Here is a 23,415-nt window from a genome sequence, read left to right as displayed (position 1 = left end):
AAAATCTTAAAAATAAAAAAGAAATAAAAAAAAAAAGAAAAGAGAGAAGAAAAAAAGAAGAACATGTTCTCCCTGTGATGAGAACTCCCAGGATTTACTCTCTGACCAATCTTCCTGTGTATCACACAGCAGTGTCTGCTAAAGTCATCACGATGCCTATCACATCCCTGGTATCTGCTGTTCTCATGACTGAAAGTTTTTATCTTTGGACCACCTTTCTCCAATTCCCCCCTTTTATAAGTTACAGCTTGATGACTGAAAAAATACTCAACCATTTGTAATATGAAATCATACATAAAAAAACTAGCTTGCTCAAACCTAGGAACCATTTCAATTTTCTCTTGCTTTTAGCCATTTAAAGAGCCTTGTTTCTTAGAACAAGTTCATTTCAGTCAAATAGTACTCAAGCATGCTGAAAAACAAAACTTACTTTCTCAGCTTGATTCCATACTTCAATATCTCCAAGGAATTTTTCTGGGCGAGTAGACAGGTTCAGTTTAAAAGAAAATCCAAATATGCTATATACTGTACGTAGAAAATCCAAACAACCTTTTATTTCATCCTCAATCTTTAAATTAAAAAAAAAAAAAAAAGACAGTGGTAACTCTCCTTGACTTTTTTCACAATTCTTTCAAATTATTTTATCCCACAGAATCTCGTAATACCTGCTCTATGGCACAGAATATGTGAGCATCATCCTGTTGGAATCTTCGTACCCGCGTAAGTCCTGTGAGTGCTCCTGACAACTCATTCCTATGAAGCACCCCAAAATCAGCTATCCGCAGAGGCAACTCTCGCCAGGACCTTGGCCGATGATCAAACATAAGGCTGAAGAAAAAAGAAAATTAAAACCCACTGATAATTAATTTCACAAGCATAAAACTACTTTTCTAATATATGAAAGGCTGTCTATACAAGCAACACTTCTCAAATTCTGGACTTCATACCACAATGTAAGCACTTGCATGAATAACATAGCAAATAAATTATAATACAAACATCCACAACTAAGAGAAAATAAAAACTGATTCCCATGGGTCTGGAGTCAAATCCTTGTGCTCAATATTTCCATTAACTTGAGGACTGCCTTTAATGCTCATATTAAAAAAAAAAATCTTGGGGCGCCTGGGTGGCTCAGTTGGTTAGGCGACTGCCTTCGGCTCAGGTCATGATCCTGGAGTCCCTGGATCGAGTCCCACATCGGGCTCCCTGCTCGGCAGGGAGTCTGCTTCTCCCTCTGACCCTCCCCCCTCTCATGCTCTCTCTCTATCTCATTCTCTCTTAAATAAATAAATAAAATCTTAAAAAAAAAAAAAAATCTTAGCTCCATACTAATCATTTAATACACTGGAAACTAAAGACTGTGCCTTCTTGTCACTCCCAAAACTGCTTCAGTTCTGTCTGAAGGTGCTTCAGCAACTTTAGAGAATCTGGGAAAACTAAGAACAAAGCCAGCTGGCCCGCTGACTTACAACCCAGTTCCCTTAGGGAGATTCCCCTCCCCCGTCACCTTCGAGGCCTTGCTGCTAGGAGCTGGAGATACCGAGCCACCGGCAGCCACTGCTCTCCCTAGTATTCCCCTGAAGTCACTCTTCGTCTAACTTTCAAGGATAGAAAGTGAAATAACTGCAAAGCAAGGAAGATCTCCCAAGTATGTCAATTCATTAGCAGGTTTTAAAAGAACATGTTTAAGAAAAAAAAAATTCTAGAGAACTGGCCATGCCCACATTCAGTCTACCTGTTTTATATTCTACCTGTTCGCTGCTATTATCCCACTGCCATTCTTGAATGTCTACATATCTGAGGCTCTAACTCGGCAGGAAAGATGTTATAATATCACAACAAAGTTACAATGAAATATTCTTCTGATTCCATAATTTGTTTTAAACAAAAATTCTTTCAAAGGAGGGAGAGCATACCAGGACCAACTGCAGCATGGGAAAATCTTTAATAGGAACTCAAAGCTGCTAAATACCAGTGTCCGGGGCAGTTCATGGGTTTCAGAGCAAATAGCTCCTTCTCCACCTCAAAGGAGAACATGTTCTCACTATAGTGCTGCCAGTGGCCCGATGTCATCCAGAGTCGGCTGTTGTAGATGTTTGGGGTGACCACCTCCTGGAATCCTCGTTTCCTATATTCGCTCTGTTAGAAAACAAACACAATACACATGTAGGAAATAGAGAAGTTCTTATTTCTGGTGGGAGTAAAATTTAAAGAGCAGTTTTATACTAGGATCTAGTGAAATTCAAGATACACATACGTTATAATATAGAAATTCTACTTGGAGGTATATATGAAAGAAGAAACTCCTGCACACACATAAGGAGGGCTATCAAAACAATGCTACTACTGTACAATCACTAATATGAGAAAATTAGAAATCACACCAGTGTCCACCAATAAAGGAATGGGCCTAGTGTGGTAGTTAAAGAACAGAGTAAGTAACAAGTGAAAATAAACAGGATTTTTAAAATATGATTTTTTGAATTATGAAGACTGATACACAATGAGACTTCACGTATGTAAATTTGAACTACACAAACACATAAATAATTTAGGGTACATATGTATGGGGTAGATATAAAATAACATGAATCTATGCTAACTTCAAATACTAGTTTCTTCTAGGAAAGGAGGGAAATGAATCAAAAGGGGTCCTAAAAGGGAGCTTTTTTCTTTACTCTACACATATTACTTTACTTAAATAAAAAAATCTGAAGCAAATATAGCCCAGTGCACATGTGTGGTAAATCAAGGGGTGAGTATGCAGATGGTGGTGGTGTTATTCCCTACAAACCTGAGCCTGAAAGACTTCATATTTTATAAAGAATAAAAAAGCAATGTAAAGACTAACTTGTTTTTTTGAGGAAAATATAAATGGTCAAAGAGCATACAGAGCTCCCACTTTAAGTTCACCAGCTTCTCTGTTGTGTACATACCCATGTATAAGGACAAAGTCATGTATTAAGAGGAAGGAATTTTTTTTTTAAGTAGGCTTCATGCCCAGCATGGAGCCCGATGTGGGGCTTGAACTCATGACCCTGAGGATCAAGACCTGAACTGAGATCAAGTCTGGATGCTTAACGGACAACTACCCAGGTGCTCCAGGAGGAAGGAATTTTTTAAACATTTTATGATTAATTCACACTTGCATTTTTATTCCTTTAAATGTTTCTTCTCAAATACAAGATTGTTTTTTTCCTTTTAGTAGACCTTATTTAATATAATCAACTTTTTTCCTAAATTTACAGAAGAAAATAGTGAATATGGTTTACCCTGATGAATTCAATAAGTGTATTATAAATGTATGCTCCCTTCGGCAGGAAAAAGCAACTTCCAGGGCTGAGTTCATGAAAGAAATATAGTTCTTGGTCCTGAATAAAAGAAAAGCAAAAGAATGTTTATATATGCACGTAACATCAACATAAACTTCAGTGTTCCTGAGTTCAGAATACGACCATGATATCTCATACTTTAATGTATGCCATTCCTGCATCAAAGAAGACGTTGTTAACTTTTCTGGTGTACAATTCAATAGTATAGAATCGCAGCTGATTTATAACTTAGCATTAAGTACGTTCTCTGCCTGTTACATTCCGGAATCCAGTCAAGTTTACCCAAGAATGACCTGGAGCAGGGGTTAGCTCTTTTCAACTATCCACAGTGGGAGCTCTCACAGTTTTAATTCCTCAAAGCTCTGAGATGTGAATATTGTTCCTTTTTTCTTTTTTTTAAAGTAGGAGCAGCAGGAAGGAGACCAGGAAAAGGACAGCGATAATGAAAGAGAAGACACAGATGAAGCTGCCTGACTTTGGGCTTTGGTGAAAGCAGCACATCCTCCTACCTTCTGGCCCACCACTCCCCCACCAAACGCCCAGAATTCTCAGGGAGGGGCCCCACCAACTGTTGGTGCTTCCTTACCACTGCAATTTATTTCAGGCCACCGAGAGCAGGGTAGGAGATGGCACAGAGTGAACCCAATTTTAGAAACGTCATGTTTTTATCAAACCTAATTTCCAGTTTAGAAAACACTGAGGGGAACAGGGATAAAGAAAATAACACCATAGTATCAACTGGTGACTTGCTATGTCACCTTGGGCAACAAGAAGATTAATTCTAGGGGAAATTGGTTTCCACATCTTTAAAAGAAGTCCGTGAGACCAGGAATTTCCAAAGTATCTCCCAGCTCTATGAAACCCTGCTATGCTGCTTTTACAGGAAACTAGGTCATCAGTATCTGTTCTTAATAAAAATAGTAGTTAAAATGAGTATTTCGGTGGTACTGAGCACTAGATCCTAGAAAGATAATATAGACAGTAAACAGTAAGTAAGATAACAGTAAGATAATAATAAGTAATTTATGGATTATATAGGATACAGCACAATACAGGAAAGCTACAGCATCTTTTTAAAAGGAAATTCCTAGTACTTAATACAACTAAGTTGCAAATAAAAATAAAGAAAATTCAGCCTAGAAACATTATTATTCTTTTTTAACATACCCTCCCAATTTTCCTATGATCTCGGTTTTTAGCTTCCTCTTGGAACTTCTCCCATTCTTTCAACATTTTAGGATCTGGGAATGAAATGCCATAAATTCTCTGGAGAGTCTCCATATCTGCTTTGCCTTCCCAGTATGTGGAGGAATTCTGAAAACAAATATTAACCATGAAACAATATTCAAATTTGTTACTATCTCACTTATTTCGAACTAGATGTTATTTCTTATAGTGGTCTATGAGTCAAATTCATAGTAGTCCTTATGACAAGAAAAATGGTGTAAAAGGTGCACACTTACTAAGCATCTCACAGTTGCTCTGAAGCCGAGCTAAGGTACAAAGCTGGCTGTTTGATTCCCTCAAAAATATTTCCCTCTCAACCATCCACTCAAACCACAACTCCACAAACATGAGATGCAAGGGCATCTCCCACAAGAAGATTAAGTAAAAATGGAAAGTAAACCAACAAACAATATCTTGAAATGACCCAATTTATTCTTATAATTTAAAGTGCATTTGAATAATCACCCATAAAATATTTATGAACTGGGAAAAACTGGCAGGACTAGTTTAGTTAAAAAGCACAAATAAAGTAATTATTACTTAAGACAAACAAAGAGCAAAAGCACATACTAATACTAAGTTTCAAAGCTGTTCAAACCATGACTGTGTGAGTTTTGGGAATCCGGTAAAGTTCCATCCCCACGTGCTCTGGTGATGAATTGTCACAGCTTCAGACTTTCAGTTAAAAAAGACTAGTCACTTAAAAAAGACAGTGACTAGCATGAGAAAAAAATCCATCCTTATATTTGCAAGAGAAAAATAGGCAGAAAGATAAACCAAGAGAAGTTTAAACATATACAGATAGATACATTCACATAGTCTTTAAAGTTACATTGCTTACTTTGTGTATTTTCAAAGTCTTAATTTTGCCAGTGTGTCTGACATGAGGACCCCGACAGAGATCTATCAAGGGGCCACACCTAGAGATTAAAAGAAAGGAAGTTTAACAAAGACTTAAAATGACATATATACCAGTTAGTTACATTTAATGACAACTGACATTCTCACCTATAGACTGTGGTAGTTGGAGTATTCACTTTTTCATTCAGTATCCGACATTTGAACTTATTGTACTAAAAACAGGAAAAATTGTTTTGTAAAAAACCCTCCTTTAATTTTTATCTCTAAATACTACAGCTAAAATATAACTCAAAATACATCTTATCGAAGCACTGCAGGAAAATAAGTATGTCAATATTTCATGTTCTAAAAACACTGTTACATTTTTCTAAAGAAAAGAACAGGCTTCAATTTAATACACTAAACCCCAGTGTGACAACTTCAAGTAACATTACAGAGTGACACAGAAGTGGAGGCTGTATGTTACAGCTCAGTTTACCTTAAACATTTCTAGTAAAGTTTCTTTCTTTACTTCCAATCTTTCAAAAGCTTGTTTTTCTTTAATGATTTTCTTACACAAAGCCTCCAAAGAAGAGAAATCATTGCTGGACACACCCCTGAAGGAAAAGGAAGTATAATTAATCTCTTTCCACTCTATTCTACTCACATAGTAGCTTGGAGGAGTATTTCTTTAAAAAAAACGTGAAGAGTTTTAATATAAAAAAATAGACCCTTGCATCATATATTAGAATTTTAAACTAGATATTATTGTTTTTATATTTTATATTTTCAGTGGCTTCTACCTTGGTCATCACGGAGACTTCTCACTAGTGAACCCTCCCTCCACCACCTCTATGACCGGCTTCACTTTATTTCCCAACATACCTTAGGGTTCTACCTCCATCGATCTACAAAGGAGCTCTTATAAGTTACTAGCACTTCCTAAGTTACTACAACACTTCAAGTTTTGATAGTGGAAATACTTGGTGACTATTAAGCAGTAAGCCTGTTATCATTCCTTCCTTACTGAGAACTCTTTAAAAATAATATATGGACTCTGAGTAATTCAGAATTTATTTATTTTTTATTCAGTTACATAACTTACCCTTCTTCAAGGTACATGTCATAATAGAATCCATTTTCTATTGGTGGACCATAACATAAACATCCACCATAGACTCTTTCCATGGCTTCACCCATGATATGAGCACTTGAGTGCCAATATACCTGAAAATGCAAAGAAAAATGGGATGGTCTGAGTTTGGGCATATATGCTGTCAATTAATACGGCTGCCTTGAAAAAGATACATAAAATTTACTCTAAATAAACCAAAGACATGAAAAATCTAAATTTAGAAATGTATAAACTTTGGTGTGATTCTATGCAGAGCCAAAATGATTTAGGAGGGTTTTAATTACTAAGTTGCTTTTGTACCTTAGAGATCGTCTGGTTTAGTTGTTTCCAAACTAATTAAATTCAAATTAGCATCATTAATTACAAGGGATAGATTCTGTTCCCTGAAAACAACTGCCACTCACAAAGTGACTGTCTTCTTGACTGTAATGACCCAGGGTCTTTGGAGACAATGTGCCTATGTCCCACATCCCATGTGCTATGCTGTGGCCCTTACTGAGATGTGGGACATTACTTAATTACATTCTCTTTTTCCTTATTGGCCGCAAACAATTAAGGTGTTGTAACTTGTCCCCACAACTCATTTATAAAACACAAGGACAAACATGGACACTGAAATGTGATGGCAATACAGCTGACCCTTGGACAATGCAGTGGCTAGGGATGCTGACCTTCCATGCAGTCAAAAACTCAGTATAACTCATGACTCTCCAAAAACCTATTAGTAGCCTACTATTGACCAGAAGCCTTACTGATAAGAGTCAATTGACACATATTTTGTATGATATATGTATTATATACTGTATTCTTATAATAAAGCTAGAAAAAAAAGTTATTAAGAAAATCATGTGGAAAATACATCTACTTTATCAAAAAATACTTACAGATATTTATTTATAGAAAAACAATCTGTGTATTAGTAGACCTCAAACTCATATTGTTCAGGGGTCATCTATACTTGGTAGATGAGTCAGAATATATCCACAACTACATTTTTAAGATTTGTTAAGGTACCAAAATGATTTTTAAAATTTTCATTAAAAACTTAAGGAGTGCAGAATACATCTGAAAACCACTGATACACATACATAAGTAAACTATCATAATAAAACAAAATATTTTATTTCCCTTTATATGGTATACTATCATGGAGAAATAAGAAAACCTTGCCATCAAATGCAGGCTGATTTTTATAGTGCTTTTAAGCAGATTTGCATTTTAAGATGAGGAAAATATGGAAATTAACTGTCCAATAGGGAGAGTAGTTTAAAGAATTGTTCAATTTTATTTGTAAAATCTATATATCTTGCTTAAGTGTTGACTGACAGGGCAGAAGCAATTTTTACTTGCTTTACCAGAACACTTTTCTCACTGAACTATCCAGTAATGAAAATAAATTTATTCATGTTCACTTCTTAAATACACAAGGCAAGCTCTTTTATGCTGCTCCCTAAATGAAAGATAAAATGAAGATTTCAAATATGACAACGAGACACCAATAAACTCTAAACCCACTGACAGTGGGAGCGGAAGACACTGGAAATGTGAACCTTTATCTTGAAATTCAGTGACTACTATATAAAAACTTACCGCTTGAGCTTCCTCATCCTCAAATTTGAGAAGCTCCAAGGTACAATCTTCCTCCAGAGGACGGTCCACGTCCCAAACAACTTGATTCACTTTAGCAATAACAGTGTTGTCAGCCAGGCCTTGACTTAAAAAATATACACACAAGCATATATATAAACAAAAGAATGTAAAAAAAGAGTCTTTTGTAGTACAACACTTAATCTGAGAACAAGAATAGGAAAATAAACGCTATATATATTCTATATTAACACTACATACATTACTTATAACGTATATTATAGCTTTCTGAAATAAAATGGAAAAAGCAACAAACCCCCAAAATGTACCCAAGTATAACTAGAGGATCCCCAAAATCCAGAACACTATTATTTTACATTCAATGCCTCTTATTTAAGCAGACACAACTGTGATAAACAGTTTTCAGTGGCTTGATTAATCTTTTCACTTCTCCAAATAAAGTTTTCCACAAAGCCAAGCTATTTAGGCTCCAAAAAAGAAAAAGAGGGGTTACTAAGTAACTCTTCTGCTCTCCCTCCTACTTGAAATCTGTAATAGATTTTTTTCTGTGAGGTAATGCTAGCCACAGAATAAATTCTGTAAATGACTAAGATGGTATGATTTATAATAAGCATATAGGTAAAATAAAGGACTAGTCAATAAAACTGGTTTATAATATGGATTTAAAAAGCCATTTACACACACAGCACAGAGAACACAATATAAACTATCACCAAGCGATTAAGACCACACTATCAGACCACACCAAGTGTACCAGCCACAGGAATTCTGAGGACTAGAAAGCAGCAAAAGTCAAATTAGTCTGGACAGGGTTTGAGGATAAAGTAATGAGGGGCTGAAAGATCAGGGCTGAAAGATCAGAAAAGGAGAGGAGGTGGCATTCCGGATGAGGGAGATGTGTGTTAAGAAAGGTTCAGGGGGCGCCTGGGTGGCTCAGTTGGTTAAGCGACTGCCTTCGGCTCGGGTCATGGTCCTGGAGTCCCGGGATCGAGTCCCATATCGGGCTCCTTGCCCGGCGGGGGGTCTGCTTCTCCCTCTGACCCTCCCCCCTCTCATGTGCTCTCTCTCTCTCAAATAAATAAAAAAAAAATCTTAAAAAAAAAAAAAAAAAAGAAAGGTTCAGGAAGAGGAGCCTGGATGGCTCAGTTGTTCAGCGTCTGCCTTCGGCTCGGGTCATGATTCCAGGGTCCTGGGATCGAGTCCCGCAATGGGCTCCCTGCTCAGTGGGGAGCCGACTTCTCCCTCTCGCACTCCCCCTGCTTGTGTTCCCTCTCTCACTGTCTCTCTCTGTCAAATAAATAAATAAAAAATCTTTAAAAAAAAAAAACCCCAAACCAGAAAGGTTCAGCAAGCTGCATGGCTAGAGAACTGAGTAAGATTAATCAGATTACAGGTCTGAATGTGTAGCTAGAGAAGTAACAGTGTGTATTAGCCTAGACAACTCAACAAAAGCAGACAGCCCTCTATACTTTGAAGGAAAAGTTTACAGTCTTTGTAATGTTAATCTTAAATAAATCTACCACCTGAAGGCTTCAGCTGGCTAGACGTGCAGTGTTGGATGGTTCTCTTCTTACTCTGTATAAGTACAACTAAGTACATACAACCTCCCCCACTTGAGGTTTAGGACAGCACTATAACAAAAGGTAAACCATAAATTCCCATCCCATTTTCAAATTCACTGAATTTCCAACAGATTACATCCAATGTTTTCTTTCCTTCTGAGATCATATAAAGCCAACAAAATGAAAAAAATACACACATTTCATAAGACATACATGGATTTGGCGGAGAGAAATCTATTTTATCATATTGGTGTAAAAGTTTTCAGAAGATTAAAGAATTGGCCAAAAGGTGACTAATATTCTCCATATTCTTTGGGAAGACAATGGCTTTTATCTCAGGGTCCAAAATAGTGCCTTGTGTTGCTAACAGCAGAGTTACTTTGAAAATGTAGATACGCACAGACCATATGAGATCATTTCGATTTTCCAAAGAAGGGATAAAGTAATTAAACCTTCAGATTTAAAACAAAATAGAAATTCAAAGAAAAACCTTTTGAAGCACATGGAGCACGGCTTCTTTTCTCTTCCCTTCTGTATTCACAACTACCATCCAAACCTTTCAACAGTCTGTTACTCATGCTATAATTTTTCACACAACAGCAAGAATTTATTCTGTACTTTTGTAAAAATGTCTTAAAGCACCCTCACTTGTGGATCAAAGCTTTATGTTAAATTTTGCAGTTCTCAAAAAAAATATTTTCTAATTGGTTATTTGATAAAATTACAATGTAATCTGGAGGACAACATTGTAGAATGTAGAGAAAAAGTTCCTGGACTAATCGGAGCCTGAATTTTAATACCAACACAGCTACAATCTCAATGTGCAACAACGGAGGATTACCTTAATCAAAATGCCCTGAAAGTCACCTCTAAAATGCAAGGTTGAACTTATTCATTTAGAGGTCTATCCAGTTATTTATGATCTCACATGGAAACCTTGATATTACAATTTCCTTCTTACTTCCTCTGGAGTAAGATATAAGTACTTTAGGTAGAATCAATGGTCAAATTAACTGAAACACTCCATTTTCTTTGTAAAAAGTACTAACTAGTGTCCATGACACAATAAAGATTCATGGCTCAAAGGCCAACTGCTTCTACGCTCACCAGCTGCATAGTGGGCTTACTGCTAATCAGCTAGGTTGGTTCCCAAACCTCTGTATGTACTTGTTTTAGGCCTTAGGTTCAACAATATGAAGTTGATGATAATCAACCATTTTTGACAGTCGCCTGATTGCAGGTGGTTCAAATCAACATATAATGAGATAATAAAAATAAATTAGAAATAATTACATATATAGGGTGAAAGATATAGTGAATATGTATTTACGTGTTTTAAATTAAAATGTTTAAGACAGAAGTTGGCAAACTCTTTCTGTAAAGGGCTAAATATTTCAGCCTGGACCATACATGGTCTCTGTCATATCTTAGTTTTCTTTCTTTTTTTTTTTTTCAAACCATTTAAGAACCATGCTTAGCTCTTGGGCCATACGAAAGTAGGCTATGACCACAGTTTGCCAATACCTGGTGTTAGATATGTACATCAATTTATGCTTTCCCATCTTTATCATTTCCTATAAACAACTATTAATCCCAATCATATCAGAGTAAGAAAGCTTGACTCTACTACAAAGTATGCATCTAATTCTCAGTTATTTCTCTCAATCCAATACAAGTTTTAAGATCAGACATGGTCCTTTGAATTTATTAAAAATAGTACATTATTTTCACGTGTCCTATATTAGCTTCTTAACGTCCCCATGTGAGATGTTCTACCTTCATTTTTAACTTCAAAACAGACATTTAAGTCAAAATAAGTGAAACACTGTCTACTTGGTTTTGTGATATTTACAATCAAAGTAGAACTAATAATATAAAACCCTTTGTAAAATAAGACCAAAGTGGACTCTCTCAAAAATTAACTTTGAATCTTTTTTTTTCAAAGGAACTTTTTTTAAAGATTTTATTTATTTATTTGACAGAGAGAGAGAGCGCGCAGGCACGCACAAGCAGGGGGAGCAGCAAGCAGAGGGAGAAGCAGCAGGCTCCCTGCTCAATCCCAGGACCCTGGGCTCATGACCTAAGCCGAAGGCAGACACTTAACCAACTGAGCCACCCAGGCGCCCCTTAACTTTGAATCTTGAGTATAGAGCTCCACATCATTTTGATTTTTTAAAATCCCAAATAATATAAATTAAACATTAAAAATACAAACAGTAACATAAAAATATTATGAAGATAAAACTTGACAATAAAAAAATTTAGTTACAAACAACAGAAGGTCAAGATAGGTGTAGCTTATACCTAATTCCACAAGCAATTTGATATGGTGTAGTTTTCCAGGATTCTGCATTGACCTGTTTACCATCAGGCAGAGTGACTTTAATCAGCTTGCTATCTTTTTCTGCCTTCTCTGCTAGAATGGAATCATGTTCTGCTTTTAGTTTATTATACATCTCAAGACGTGTGTTAATATATTCAGGCCAAGGATTCAACTGCAAGACAACAAATGAGGAAATAAATGATCAGTAAATACTTGCTTTCCTTTTTAGAAAAAAGAAAGAAATAATAAAAACAGACAATACAAAAATTATGATTACTAATGCAACACGGTAAATGGATTGCCCAAATCACTAAGCACTGGCTTAATCATGTCCTAAATTAAGGTAAGAAAAAGAATTAAATGCTGTCTTCTTATAATTTTTACTATAAGCATTTTTTAAAAAATAGAAAAATACAAGTAACAACAGACACGTGGGCTGTTAATATCTTAAATGGACAATTATTACCATTTGCTATTTGCATAAGGTGATTTTGTTCCTTTTAAGACATTCTCTGAAGGTCTTTTCTAATCAAATGACACATACAGCTATAAACAATACTAGAAATAAAATGGCTTTTCCATCTTGTTTCAATCTTGTTCAAGGGATGGTCTGTACAGCTGGTCAGACTATACGTTCACTTACAATTCTTAACTAATCAACTATAAATTCATTTTACTTACGGGCTCCCATTCACAGAAAATTCCCTCTGAATTCAAAGAGAAGAATAATACCTGCACATTGCCCTGAAAAGGGAGGTAAGACAAGTACACAAGTGATGGGAGCAGAGAGGAGGAAGAAAGGTCTTAGACAGCTCACGGTGAACTTTTTTCCAGACAGATCATTTAAGACACATATGGTCACATTTTGTACTTAAAATACTCTAATCAGAAGGGTCCTTTAATTGCACCTTTTGTTTCCTCTTTGCAGGCTAATTCTCAAGCTGTGACGGAATAACACGTACCACTGTACTGAAACCATGAAAAACAGATGAGGAAACATACACAGTTTTCTATTTACTTGCAAATTTTAAAATTCACAATCAACAATTTCCCCCACAATTACAGTGGACTAAATGGACAAAACCTAAGAGAAGTGGTTAGGTAGGGCTGTAAGCAACACTTAGTTCCTGATCACCTACAAAATGACCCTTCAGTAAATGAAAGCACTAGAAATTTACCAACGCAGCATTAGTAAGAGCAGCTCTGTAAAGCCAGTTTATGTGCTACAGGACACTTCTACAAAGCCTGCTCCTTTGTGCTTCTGCGTCCTGGTAGTTTTCTAAGGAGTCTCTAATAAAATGCAATGACTAAAGCAAAAACTGAAACATGGTTCACAGCAGTTCAACTTCAAAAATAAAGTGGGAAGACGAGCTTAACTGCCTCCTAAAGCAGAATACCCAGAAATCAGGTTGATTCTGGGCTGACTTTTGAAATACTACCTCCTCTCAGTGTGCGCTGGGGGAACTGTAAGCATTTTCTTTACAATGGAGAGGTCTCAAGGAGATCTATCTGGCTCAAAACCAAACCCTAGTGGCAAGTCCTTGTGAAAACAGTGTGATGGGTCAAGGAATTGGGCCCTCTCTGGTTTCTGTTGCATTCAGTGTAAACTTAAACATCAAGTCTCTACCTCTTAATATCTCACTGAATGAAATGATCAGACAGCTGGCATCCAATCTGGCAACTGAGTAATTACCAATCCCCTTCTTTCCAACTTTTTTCCTCTTTTTTTTCCAAATCTAATCCCAAAGATCATCTTGCAATTGTACTTCAATGTTGTTTTCCTTTTTCAATAATAAATAGCTGCAAATCTTTTTCCACCCTGACTTTCCTAATTCTTCTCCAAGTGTTCCACCTAGTGCCATGTAAACCATTACAATCTCATACAGAGTAAGTGTGAGACAGCTCCTGCCACCTGTCAATCTTTGATAAGAGGGCTCTAAAACATTCACCTCTGCTCGGCCTCCGTCTCCAGATCCTTCTTTGTTCTTCTTCTTGCCTCCTTCCTTTCGCTTCTCCTCCCCAGCACCTACCTATATAAGCAAAGAAGAAATAAGATTTTATATTTTACTCTAATTTGACACCCCTTCATGCTGCACCCAGAAAACTTCTGAGGATTTTTAGCATGTATTTAAAAAAAAGGCGGGGGGGAGGGGAGTAAATCTGATTTTGAAAGACTAAAAGATTTCACCACTGTCAAAGACAAATTAACAACTTGCAATAAGGACAAGTCTTTAAAAAGTAGAGAGGAGTAACCTGATAACATTCAAGTCCTCCCATTTCGTTTACTTTGCTTGTCCTGTGATTCTCACTTCAGGTTTGCCTGGACATATACTCAGTATATGGCCACAAAAAAGCATGCAATTTATTCAGTAATAGTATTTGCAGAAAAAAAAAAAATCTAATGTTTTAGATGTGCAAACTTAATCTCTGCAGGGAAACTGAGGCACACACGTGAGAAACTCCCAGAGAAGGAAAGAACACAGCTGCAGCACTATGGTTAGATGTTAAGTAAGTTAGGACAACTGACTTTAAAGGATGAAGATTTCAACAGGCTGGGTTTTGAGAATGGAGGAAATAAATTGTTGGAAATGTTGAGACAGAGAATGAGAAAAAAATGGGAGAGAATGACAAAACCAGGCTGACAAAAACAGATTGTTTTAGGAAATCATGTCAGTTAAGACAGACTAGGGCTTAGACAGAAGCAAACACTAAAGGTTATGGAGTTACCATAAAGAATGTGGACTTTAATTAGAAGTACATGAAGGCATAGAAAGTTTTAAAGCAGTAAGTCCTGTGCAAAAAGGCAACCAGTGTAGAGTTGGTCTATACTGGTGGTTGTCAACCAGAAGAAATTTTGCCCCCTAGCGGATACCTGGCAATGTCTGCTGATACTGGTTGTCACAACTGGGGGGGGGGGGGGGGGTGCAACTGGCATCCAGTGGCTAGAGACCAGGGATGTTATTAAACATCCCACAATGCACAGGTCAGCCTTCCCAAACAGAGAATTATCCAGTTCACAAGGTCAAGAATCCCTGAAATTCATTATGGGATACTGTGAAGAGTATCTTCACAGAAATGAATTCTTTACTTCACTGCTCAGACAGAAACATTCTAAAGCAAATTGCACTACAAAAAGTTTTACAATGTACAAAGTTCCCCACAAACAATCGCATCTATTTCTTGGCAACCCTGTGAGATTGATATTATTATCATTCCCATTTTACACATATAATTAAATGGGAAAAAACTAGATGATTTTTCTAGGTTCACACATTAAGTCACAGGAAAGATACCCAATCAGGTGCTGACAGTGGTTCACCCTAAAGAGGGAAGTGATGATCAGCAGTGAAGGAGTTTTGAGGGTAGAACTGGGAATAAGAAGGGGGGACTTTATTATAGTTTTCTATGTTTGTGGTCTTTTTTTTTCCTAGCAGTTTTATTGAGACATTATCCTACACCATACAATTCACCCATATAAAGTACACAATTCAGTGGTTTTTAATGTATTCATTCAACCATCACCAAGATCAATTTTAAAACATTTTCATCACCCCAAAAGGAAACACTGTATCCATTAGCAGTCACTCCATTTTCTCTTCTCCCCAGCCCCTGGCAACCACTAATCTACTGTTTCTATATATTTGCCTATTCCAGGCACTTCATATAAATGGAAGCATACAAATGTGGTCTTTTGTGACTGGTTTCTTTCACTTAGCATGATTTCAAGATCATTCATGTTACATATATCAGTACTTCATTCTTTTTTTTATTGCCAAATAATATTCCATTATTTATCCATTTAACAGTCGGACATTTTGAAATGTATTACTTGTATAACTTAAAAATTAAACTAAATTAAAAAATATATGACTTCCAATTTCAAGCTGAGCTAAAACTTTTCCCACTCTGGGATTCTGGATTTCACAAACTTCTCAGGTTCATTTATAGTCAATAGATAAATAATTAACATAATTCAAGCCTATTCTAATCAATAAAGCACTAACCAACAGGGTTACAAGATTCTCTATATGCCTTTGCTCTACTGTAGAAATGATGCAACTAGTCAAGTATCTCTGGTAAGAGGGATGAAATTTAATTGCAGATGTGTGCAGGTTTACAATGGAAAAAGAATGAGACACTTCTACTTTTCGGAGTGTATGTTTTTGGCTTTGGTCATATGGATATCTGCCCAATGAACAGGAGTAGTGGAAAAGAAGGTGAAAATTAACAGAAAGGTTTTCTGTGTTCTAAATGCCTCTTTTTTTATAAATGAGAATACGGGCCCAAGGAGGGTAAAGTATTTTGCCTATCTGTATACAGCTAGTAAGTAGTAAAGCCAGGACATTGAAACAGGTTTCTCTAGAACCCTGAGCTCCATCCCATCTTTACTACAACAATTAGGAAGATGTTGGGCAACTGTTCTCTATTTCCAACAAAAACAGAACAAAAATATGTGAATTTATGCATCGTGTATCTATGTATAAGCAATCTAAAATTTCAATCCAAAAGTTGGAACACAGTTGGGACTGTGAAGGGAAGCTACAGAATTACCTTCCTCAGGGATATTTAGGAGTTGAAGGAAAAGTACCTACAGAGTGTAGTGTAATTAAATTCAACCCCAGGGACTGGGACAGCTGGTCTAGTACTGAAGTCCAATAGTTTGATGTAGTATCTGTCCCTGACTCATTTCTAGGCAGGGGACAGGAGGCAGGACAGCACCAGAGCTATGAGTACTGTTACAGAATATTGGGTTTGAGTAAGGTACTTACTTATTCTTTGCCTATTTCCTCATCTGTATAATGAGGATAATAACAGAACCTTCTTCATAGTTATATAAGGATTGAAAACGTTGAGTTAATGCATGTAATGTATAATATAGTACCAGATCCACAGTTAGCATTCGATAAATATTAGGTATTGCAAATTATTACAGAAGAGAAAATCATGTATTTGTTAGCTCTACATAACCTTCAATTAAGAATGGCATAACATAATATTTGTGGACATGGAAAGTTGTTGACTACAGACTATTAAGCAAAAAAAGTAAACAAGTTACAAAACAATAGAGATACCATATTTAAGTGAAAAAATATAAACAGAGAAAACTCTATGAATAGGCACCATTTATCACCTTAAATTTGATTTATACGGTTTAGAATGTGCACATATGAATTTTCCCCATTCTATTCCTGAGTTAGAGGACATCTTCATTTTACTGGGAAAATTGTGGCTTCTATGTGATTTATCTTTTCAGAGAGTTAGGGTTGAGGCTGCTTTAGCTTAAGACATCACCACTCCTCACTTGGGACTACTGCAACAGCATCCTGCTTATGGCCTCACCTCTTTCCAACATACCTTCCATCCCAATGACAGAATGATCTTTAAAAACTACAATCCACATCTATCATTTTCCTGCTTAAGAACTTTCTCCTGTAGATCACAATTTCAAGTATCTCCTGAAATCCTTCTAAGAGCTCTAGCTCCCCCCTCTTCAGGCTGATCCCTTGCAAGCAACCTCACAGACACTTTGGGTGTGCCTTTTCACTGCCCTTGCTACCTTTACCTGTGGAAGCACTGCCCTGCCTGGTTTACCTGGTGAACTTAGACTCTTACTTCCTAACTGAACTCAAAGGAGCCCTGCCCAAGCAGGGTTAGGCACTCCCTCTTTCTGCATTCCCATAGGGTTGATCACACTGCACAATGACTATCTTCCTGCCTCACACACCAGGCTGTAAAGTCCTAGATGTCAGGCACTAGGTCCTTTTCATCTGCCTAGCTTCATCTTCTAGCAGTGCCTGGCAAAATGAATACCCGACATTTGCTGACCATAAAAAAAAAAAAAATTCTCATTCTGGTGGTGTGAAAGTGACCTGGGAGCTGTTCCTAAGGAATGGATGACACCAAAGGGAAAGTTCAAAGATGAAATGATCAGCAGGTGTGAATGTGATAAGGCATGTCTACAGCACCAGGCAGGGGAAGTGTGTAACCTCTCTAAGGTTTGTCAACTGGGGTCACCCGGTCTCTACCACTTACTTATTATAAACCACCCAAACTTGGGTAAGTTGGGTCAGATCTCGGGGATTCCCTTTTCCCTCCCTTAAACTGAAGCTCTTTACCTCTACAAGGTTTTAGGATTAAATGAGGTTCTGCAATGTTCTTCCCGCCTAAAGTGAGTAAAAAACATTACTCTGGGAGTCCCGAGTCCTAGATTCTAATTCTGTCTCGGCTTCCAATTAGATGTCTGGCTCTAAGCTAGTCCCTCTCTCAGGGTCTCAGTTTCTTCAAGTGCTAAAAGAGGATGGACCTAGAGATGACCTGCAAGGCCCCGCCCTACTTTATAAATGGACAGTCTCTGCCCAAAAGAGGCTCTGGCTCGTCCAGGAGCTCCCTCGCCCCCCTCGGGGCCCACACGGGCCGGGCCGCTTCCTTCTTCCTGCCCGGTTGGGCACCGTGGACACCACGCAGAGCCCCAGCCTGCCTCCGGGACCCACTCAGTTCGCTCACCGACTTCTCCTCGTCTCCCATCTTCCCTGAAGGGCTCCTGTCCTTCTTCTCCGACATCAACAAACCACGAAGGAAAGACGGAACCCAAAAGCGACGCTCTGGAAGAGAGGGGAGCCGAAGCCAGTCAAAAGCGGGCTAGGGCCCCGGGAACACTGCGCTTGCGCCACGTGGCCCGGAAAGGACCCGCTGATGCAATCGGAAAGCGCCCAAGCCCCGCCTCCCAATCCGTTGGGAGAACGGGCAGCCAATCGACAACTGGGGAAGGCGGGTCCTTCCGTCTCTAAACCAATGGAAAAACTTGGTTTTTCCTTCGGAAAACAGAGTGCGGCGGCCTGGGAAAGGGATCCGCGGGCGCTAAACCTGTACTCCCTGCGGGTGCAGGATTTAACCCCTCCGAGAGCCTAGAAGTCCTCAATGCGCGTGCACCTTTTTTTCACGCTTACTCGCCTATTAGTCAAGGACCTTTCCAGCCACCATAGCGAGTGGGAGGGGCTGGGTTCAAGCTTCTGGGAGTCTCCAGGGACCCGAATGCTCTCCCTGTCCCTGGGACGGATCAGGGTTAGAGCCCAGGGTTTCCTACGGCTTCTGCTCTGCCTGACCTGACGTGACTGCCGAGTTCTGGGGCCTTCCGAGGCTTCTCTGTCTGTAGCGGTGAATGGAGCTCTCCTAATGGCAGTTCAGGCTTCCCGAGACCCAAGCCTTGATGATCCAGGGACGAGCGCCTTTCCTCGGACCTTCCTTAATCTGTGCCTCCGCCAATCTGTAATGCGTCAGAGAGCATTTCCAAAGGGCCCAGGAAAATACGAGACTTTTACTTAAGGAAACAAACACGCTGACTCCGGGGATCTCACGCATAAGCCTCAGTGTTTGGAATCGAATGGGCCTATTTTTATTTATTTTACCAGCCAATTAAAAACAATTACTAACTTGAAACCGGAAGTTCAATGAGCTCATTCACAGTTTATGTAGTTCATCACTAAGTTGTATGAATTTTACTTTCTAAACCTCAGGCCTCGACAACCCGCCACCTTCAGAGCCATCCTTCCACAAAGAACAACAGCTTTCTAACCTGGCATTTCGTTTTTCACCGGGCACCAGGATAGTCTTTTCAAATACATATGTGATCACGGCAACATTCTGCTTAAAACTCCTTAAGTGGCTTTCATTTACTCTTAGAATAAATGTAGTTATGGCTTTGAAGCCTGTCGATTGCCCAATTTTCTCGCCCCTTCACTACACACTGAGCTGGAACTATAGTAACATTTTATTCCTTAGGGGATCTCCCACTTTTTTTTTTTTTTTTTTTGTACGTGCTGAGGTAGTTCTCCCCATCCTCTCCTCTGTCTGCCTCCACACACTTTTTGCCTTTTGAGCCCCTACTTATTTGTCAGATCTCAAGAATCGTTTTCTTAGGGGAACCATTTCTTGACCACCCTTACTGGAGGGACCAAGTCTCCCTGTTATATCTGCAGGTAGTTTCGTGTAGCTCTCAGTAGCACCCATCAGACCAATTTCACAATATAAAAAATTACTGTCTTCTACTTTGAAAACTTAACAAAAACACGACTTGTATATCTTTTGCCAGCATCTAGCAGATGTAAACCTGGCAAAAAGTTGTTCAATAAATGTTGGGGCATTAATAAGTGTTGAGATAAATTTTATTTGAAAAATTACTTCTTAATTTGTATTGTCAAAGAAAGGAGTCAAACTCCCTAAACTACTATATCTAGAAGGTTTATAATAAGAGTAGATTATTGGTACTACTTGGTGGGTGTTCTCCTTAAGAAGTTCCGGGAGTTTTATACAATTTTAATAGGCTTAAGTAGACCAATCTGACTTATATTTAAATTACAATGAGAATCAACAAGATCTAGTCTTACTTTCCAAAATAAAATAATTTAATTATGCTCATTGTATATACGTGTCTGAATTGTATGCTAATTTTAAAAAAGATAACAAGGACCAGAAAGATTGAGACTACTGAATTTTCTACACGAAGAACAGTATAGGCTACAATTGCAGACTCATTTTACTGCTACGCAACTTGGCCTGTAGCAGCTTCTCTTAACCCCTTGTTCTCATTCAACCTGAGAACCAGCCCAGGTCTGAGGATGGCAAAAAAGAAAAAGCAAAAATCTTTTCTGGAAGATTCAGTGTGCTATGGGAATGTAGGGGAAGCTATAAATATCCCCTGCTAGTGTGGAAACCTCTCAGGGAGATATTCCAATGGCACAGTGCCCTCTAGTGTTAGGAAGGGATTTTTTTTCCCCCCATCATATGTGCATTTAGGGTTAAGCAAAGATAATGGGAGCTTCCAACAGATCCCAGATCCAGAGGACAACGTGCTATTTTTTAACTTTTGTCTATTTACTCACAAGATTGACATGCAGTGTTATAATTGATGCCCTCTAACCTACATACATTTTAGGACAGTGACTCAATTGCTCTGCCTTTTGAGAAGTGAAACAAAATTAATTATGAACTATACCACAAATAATGTTACAAATAATAGAAGATTGCATACAATCAACTTTATAAAAATATGAATTAGAGAAGAGTCTACTTTAATAATCTTTATAAAATATATAATCTTTATAAAATATAAATCTTTATAATATATATTTATATAAAATATAAATCTTTATAAAATATAAATCTTTATAATCTTTATAAAATATATAATCTCTATAATAATCTTTTATTCACTCATGTAAAAACATTTTTAAAAAGGGAAGTAGAGTATGCAGCAATGGAAGATATGCATTGGAAGTTTGGCTGTGGTGTTAGTATGTCTCAGAAAAACACACAGCTGGGACATGGCCAGGTGAGTAAGAATCTGATTATGGGGTGAATCGGGAAGGATGCTCTTTTTGTTGCAAGAAATAGAGAGTCGGTTGGTGATTTTTGACAAATGAGGAATTTATTCTAAAACTACATGAAGTAGGGGCAGCCTGGATGGCTCAGTCGGTTGAGTGTCCCACTCTTGGTTTCGGCTCAGGTCATGATTTAATGGGTTGTGAGATGAAGCTGTGCTTCCGGCTCCAAGCTCTGTGGGGGTCTGCTTGAAGATTCTCTCTCTCTACTCCTCCCCCCAACTCATGGTCTCTCTTGTGCTCTCTCTCTCTCTAAAATGAATAAATCTTTAAAAAAAATAAAAAATAAAACCACATGAAGTAGAAAGGGAAATAGGAATCTCATCTGTGTAGCCCGGCCACATGGACCGCAGGGAAAACTGAACAATTGGGCCTCATGGGAGACTGCATGGACTGTAGCTTGATGGTTAATCAAAATCCAAGGTCTCTAGAGTAACAAGAAGGTGTGACTTAGGGCGCCTGGGTGGCTCAATCGTTAAGCGTCTGCCTTCGGCTCAGGTCATGATCCCAGGGTCCTGGGATGGAGTCCCACATTGGGCTCCTTTCTCCATGGGAAGCCTGCTTCTCCCTCTCCCACTCCCCTTCCTTGTGTTCCCTCTCTGACTGTGTCTCTCTCTGTCAAATAAATAAATAAAATCTTAAAAAAAAAAAAAAAAGGTGTGACTTAAGCTCTGGTACTCCACTCTTAACATGATTCAGTTACTCTAGTCTCTTGTTCCTCCTCCTATTACCAGCTGACCAATTTACTTTATATGTTGTGGTTCAAATTTCTGAAGAGCAGAATGAGAGTGGCTGTCTAATTACCAAGCCACGTAGTCATAGGTCACAGGCTAGCTTATGGATTGAGGGGTTGTTCCTTCAGGTCAGGCACCTCCCCTAGTCTGCTCAGCAGTGGTTAAGGGGCTGGTCATATGGTGTAGCCATCATGCTGCAGGGATCAGATGCTTTCCTCATTGTGGAGTGTGGGCACCTTTAGAAGAGGATGCTGAGCATGACGGGTGCTATGAGTTATATCTCTAAGGCAAAATGTGTTTGTGATTTATCTGGCAATATTTTCACTATAAACAATTTGAGTGCTGTTTCACTTAAAAAGAAGATTTTGTGAGAGCTTTTTGTTGGAAGGGGAGGCAGAGATGCTGAACTTCTGACTGTAACAGAAATAGTTATTTCATGAATGCACTTTGGAAAATGTGACACTACACTTATAAGGTGTTCATTATGATATAATTACCCACCAATCACACTTAGAGTGACATAATGCTTTCCAAATAAATCTTGGTTTATGTTTTAGTGTAAAATATTTAGAGCTATTAGACATGTGGTCCTTGCTGATGTGGATTTTTTTTTTCTTCTGATTTCTCTACAGTTAATCTAAAAATATGATTAAAATTTGGAATGTCATTAGAAATGATACCAATCATCATGCACATTCATACCATACAAAATACATTTGTATAGATAATAACACAGAAGATAATGCTGATGCAATTTTAGAAGATGGTGTTTACTCAGGGCACAGGTATAATAACTGTCAACTTGAAACTCACCTGCTAATTCTTTGAGTACTTTACACCAATGTTTCTGGTTTCAATTTCAAATCTATCCAAATGTCCTTAGGGCACTTTGAATGACAGTGTCAACCTTTGGTAGATAGTTCCAAAATAGAAAGTCTATCTATACCTTGAAGAGGGTATTCTCTATGGTATTTGAATCCTGGTTTCTTGTAAGTGAGTTATTCTAGTTTGTTTAGAGACCTTGCTTTCCATCCTCTGTTAGGTTTGATTTCAGTGGATCTCTTAGTTATTCTGATCTAATAACATTGAACATACCCTAGCTTTCTACTACCTTTTTGAAGAATACCTTACTCCTCTACTACATTTTGAAGTTACTCCATTTTATATGTACTTATCTTTTTCTTAAAGATATCATTTCTCCTTTCTTTACGCTAACATAATTTTTTTAAGGGAACCTCTGTCTTCCTCCAGCATAATCAGCCTGCCTTCTTTTA

The 23,415-nt window shown here is 37.9% G+C and overlaps 1 protein-coding gene across 1 annotated transcript; it reads right to left on the bottom strand.

The window, feature by feature from the left end:
* Window positions 1-72: 72 nt before the first annotated feature.
* TARS1 (threonyl-tRNA synthetase 1) lies at window positions 73-18,773 on the bottom strand. The gene is made up of 13 exons (XM_034998764.1): window positions 18,535-18,773; window positions 13,980-14,060; window positions 12,012-12,202; window positions 8,128-8,251; window positions 6,508-6,629; window positions 5,902-6,019; window positions 5,571-5,635; window positions 5,404-5,482; window positions 4,503-4,649; window positions 3,276-3,374; window positions 1,976-2,142; window positions 666-828; window positions 73-568 (listed from the first exon to the last, which is right to left on the bottom strand). Exons 1-13 carry the CDS (start codon window positions 18,589-18,591, stop codon window positions 404-406), a joined length of 1,578 nt encoding a protein of 525 aa, XP_034854655.1. The 5' UTR covers window positions 18,592-18,773; the 3' UTR covers window positions 73-403.
* Between the last annotated feature and the right edge of the window lie 4,642 nt (window positions 18,774-23,415).

Source organism: Mirounga leonina, unplaced genomic scaffold (genome assembly GCF_011800145.1).
Source record: "Mirounga leonina isolate KUSES-001 unplaced genomic scaffold, KU_Mleo_1.0 Mir_95, whole genome shotgun sequence".
Lineage (NCBI taxonomy): Eukaryota > Metazoa > Chordata > Mammalia > Carnivora > Phocidae > Mirounga > Mirounga leonina.
Note: the sequence above shows the minus strand (reverse complement) of the source record. Positions and strands in the feature narration are given on the sequence as shown.

Bases quoted from the DNA above. Each gene is read 5' to 3' on its own strand.
- TARS1 (XM_034998764.1), bottom strand. From the start codon at position 18,591: ATGTCGGAGAAGAAGGACAGGAGCCCTTCAGGGAAGATGGGAGACGAG. The intron at 6,020-6,507 runs GTAAGTTATGTA...CTTTTCCTTCAG, and splicing joins GACATGTACCTTGAAGAAGG to GGGTGTGTCCAGCAATGATT. The intron at 5,636-5,901 runs GTAAACTGAGCT...TCCTGTTTTTAG, and splicing joins CTTTACTAGAAATGTTTAAG to TACAATAAGTTCAAATGTCG.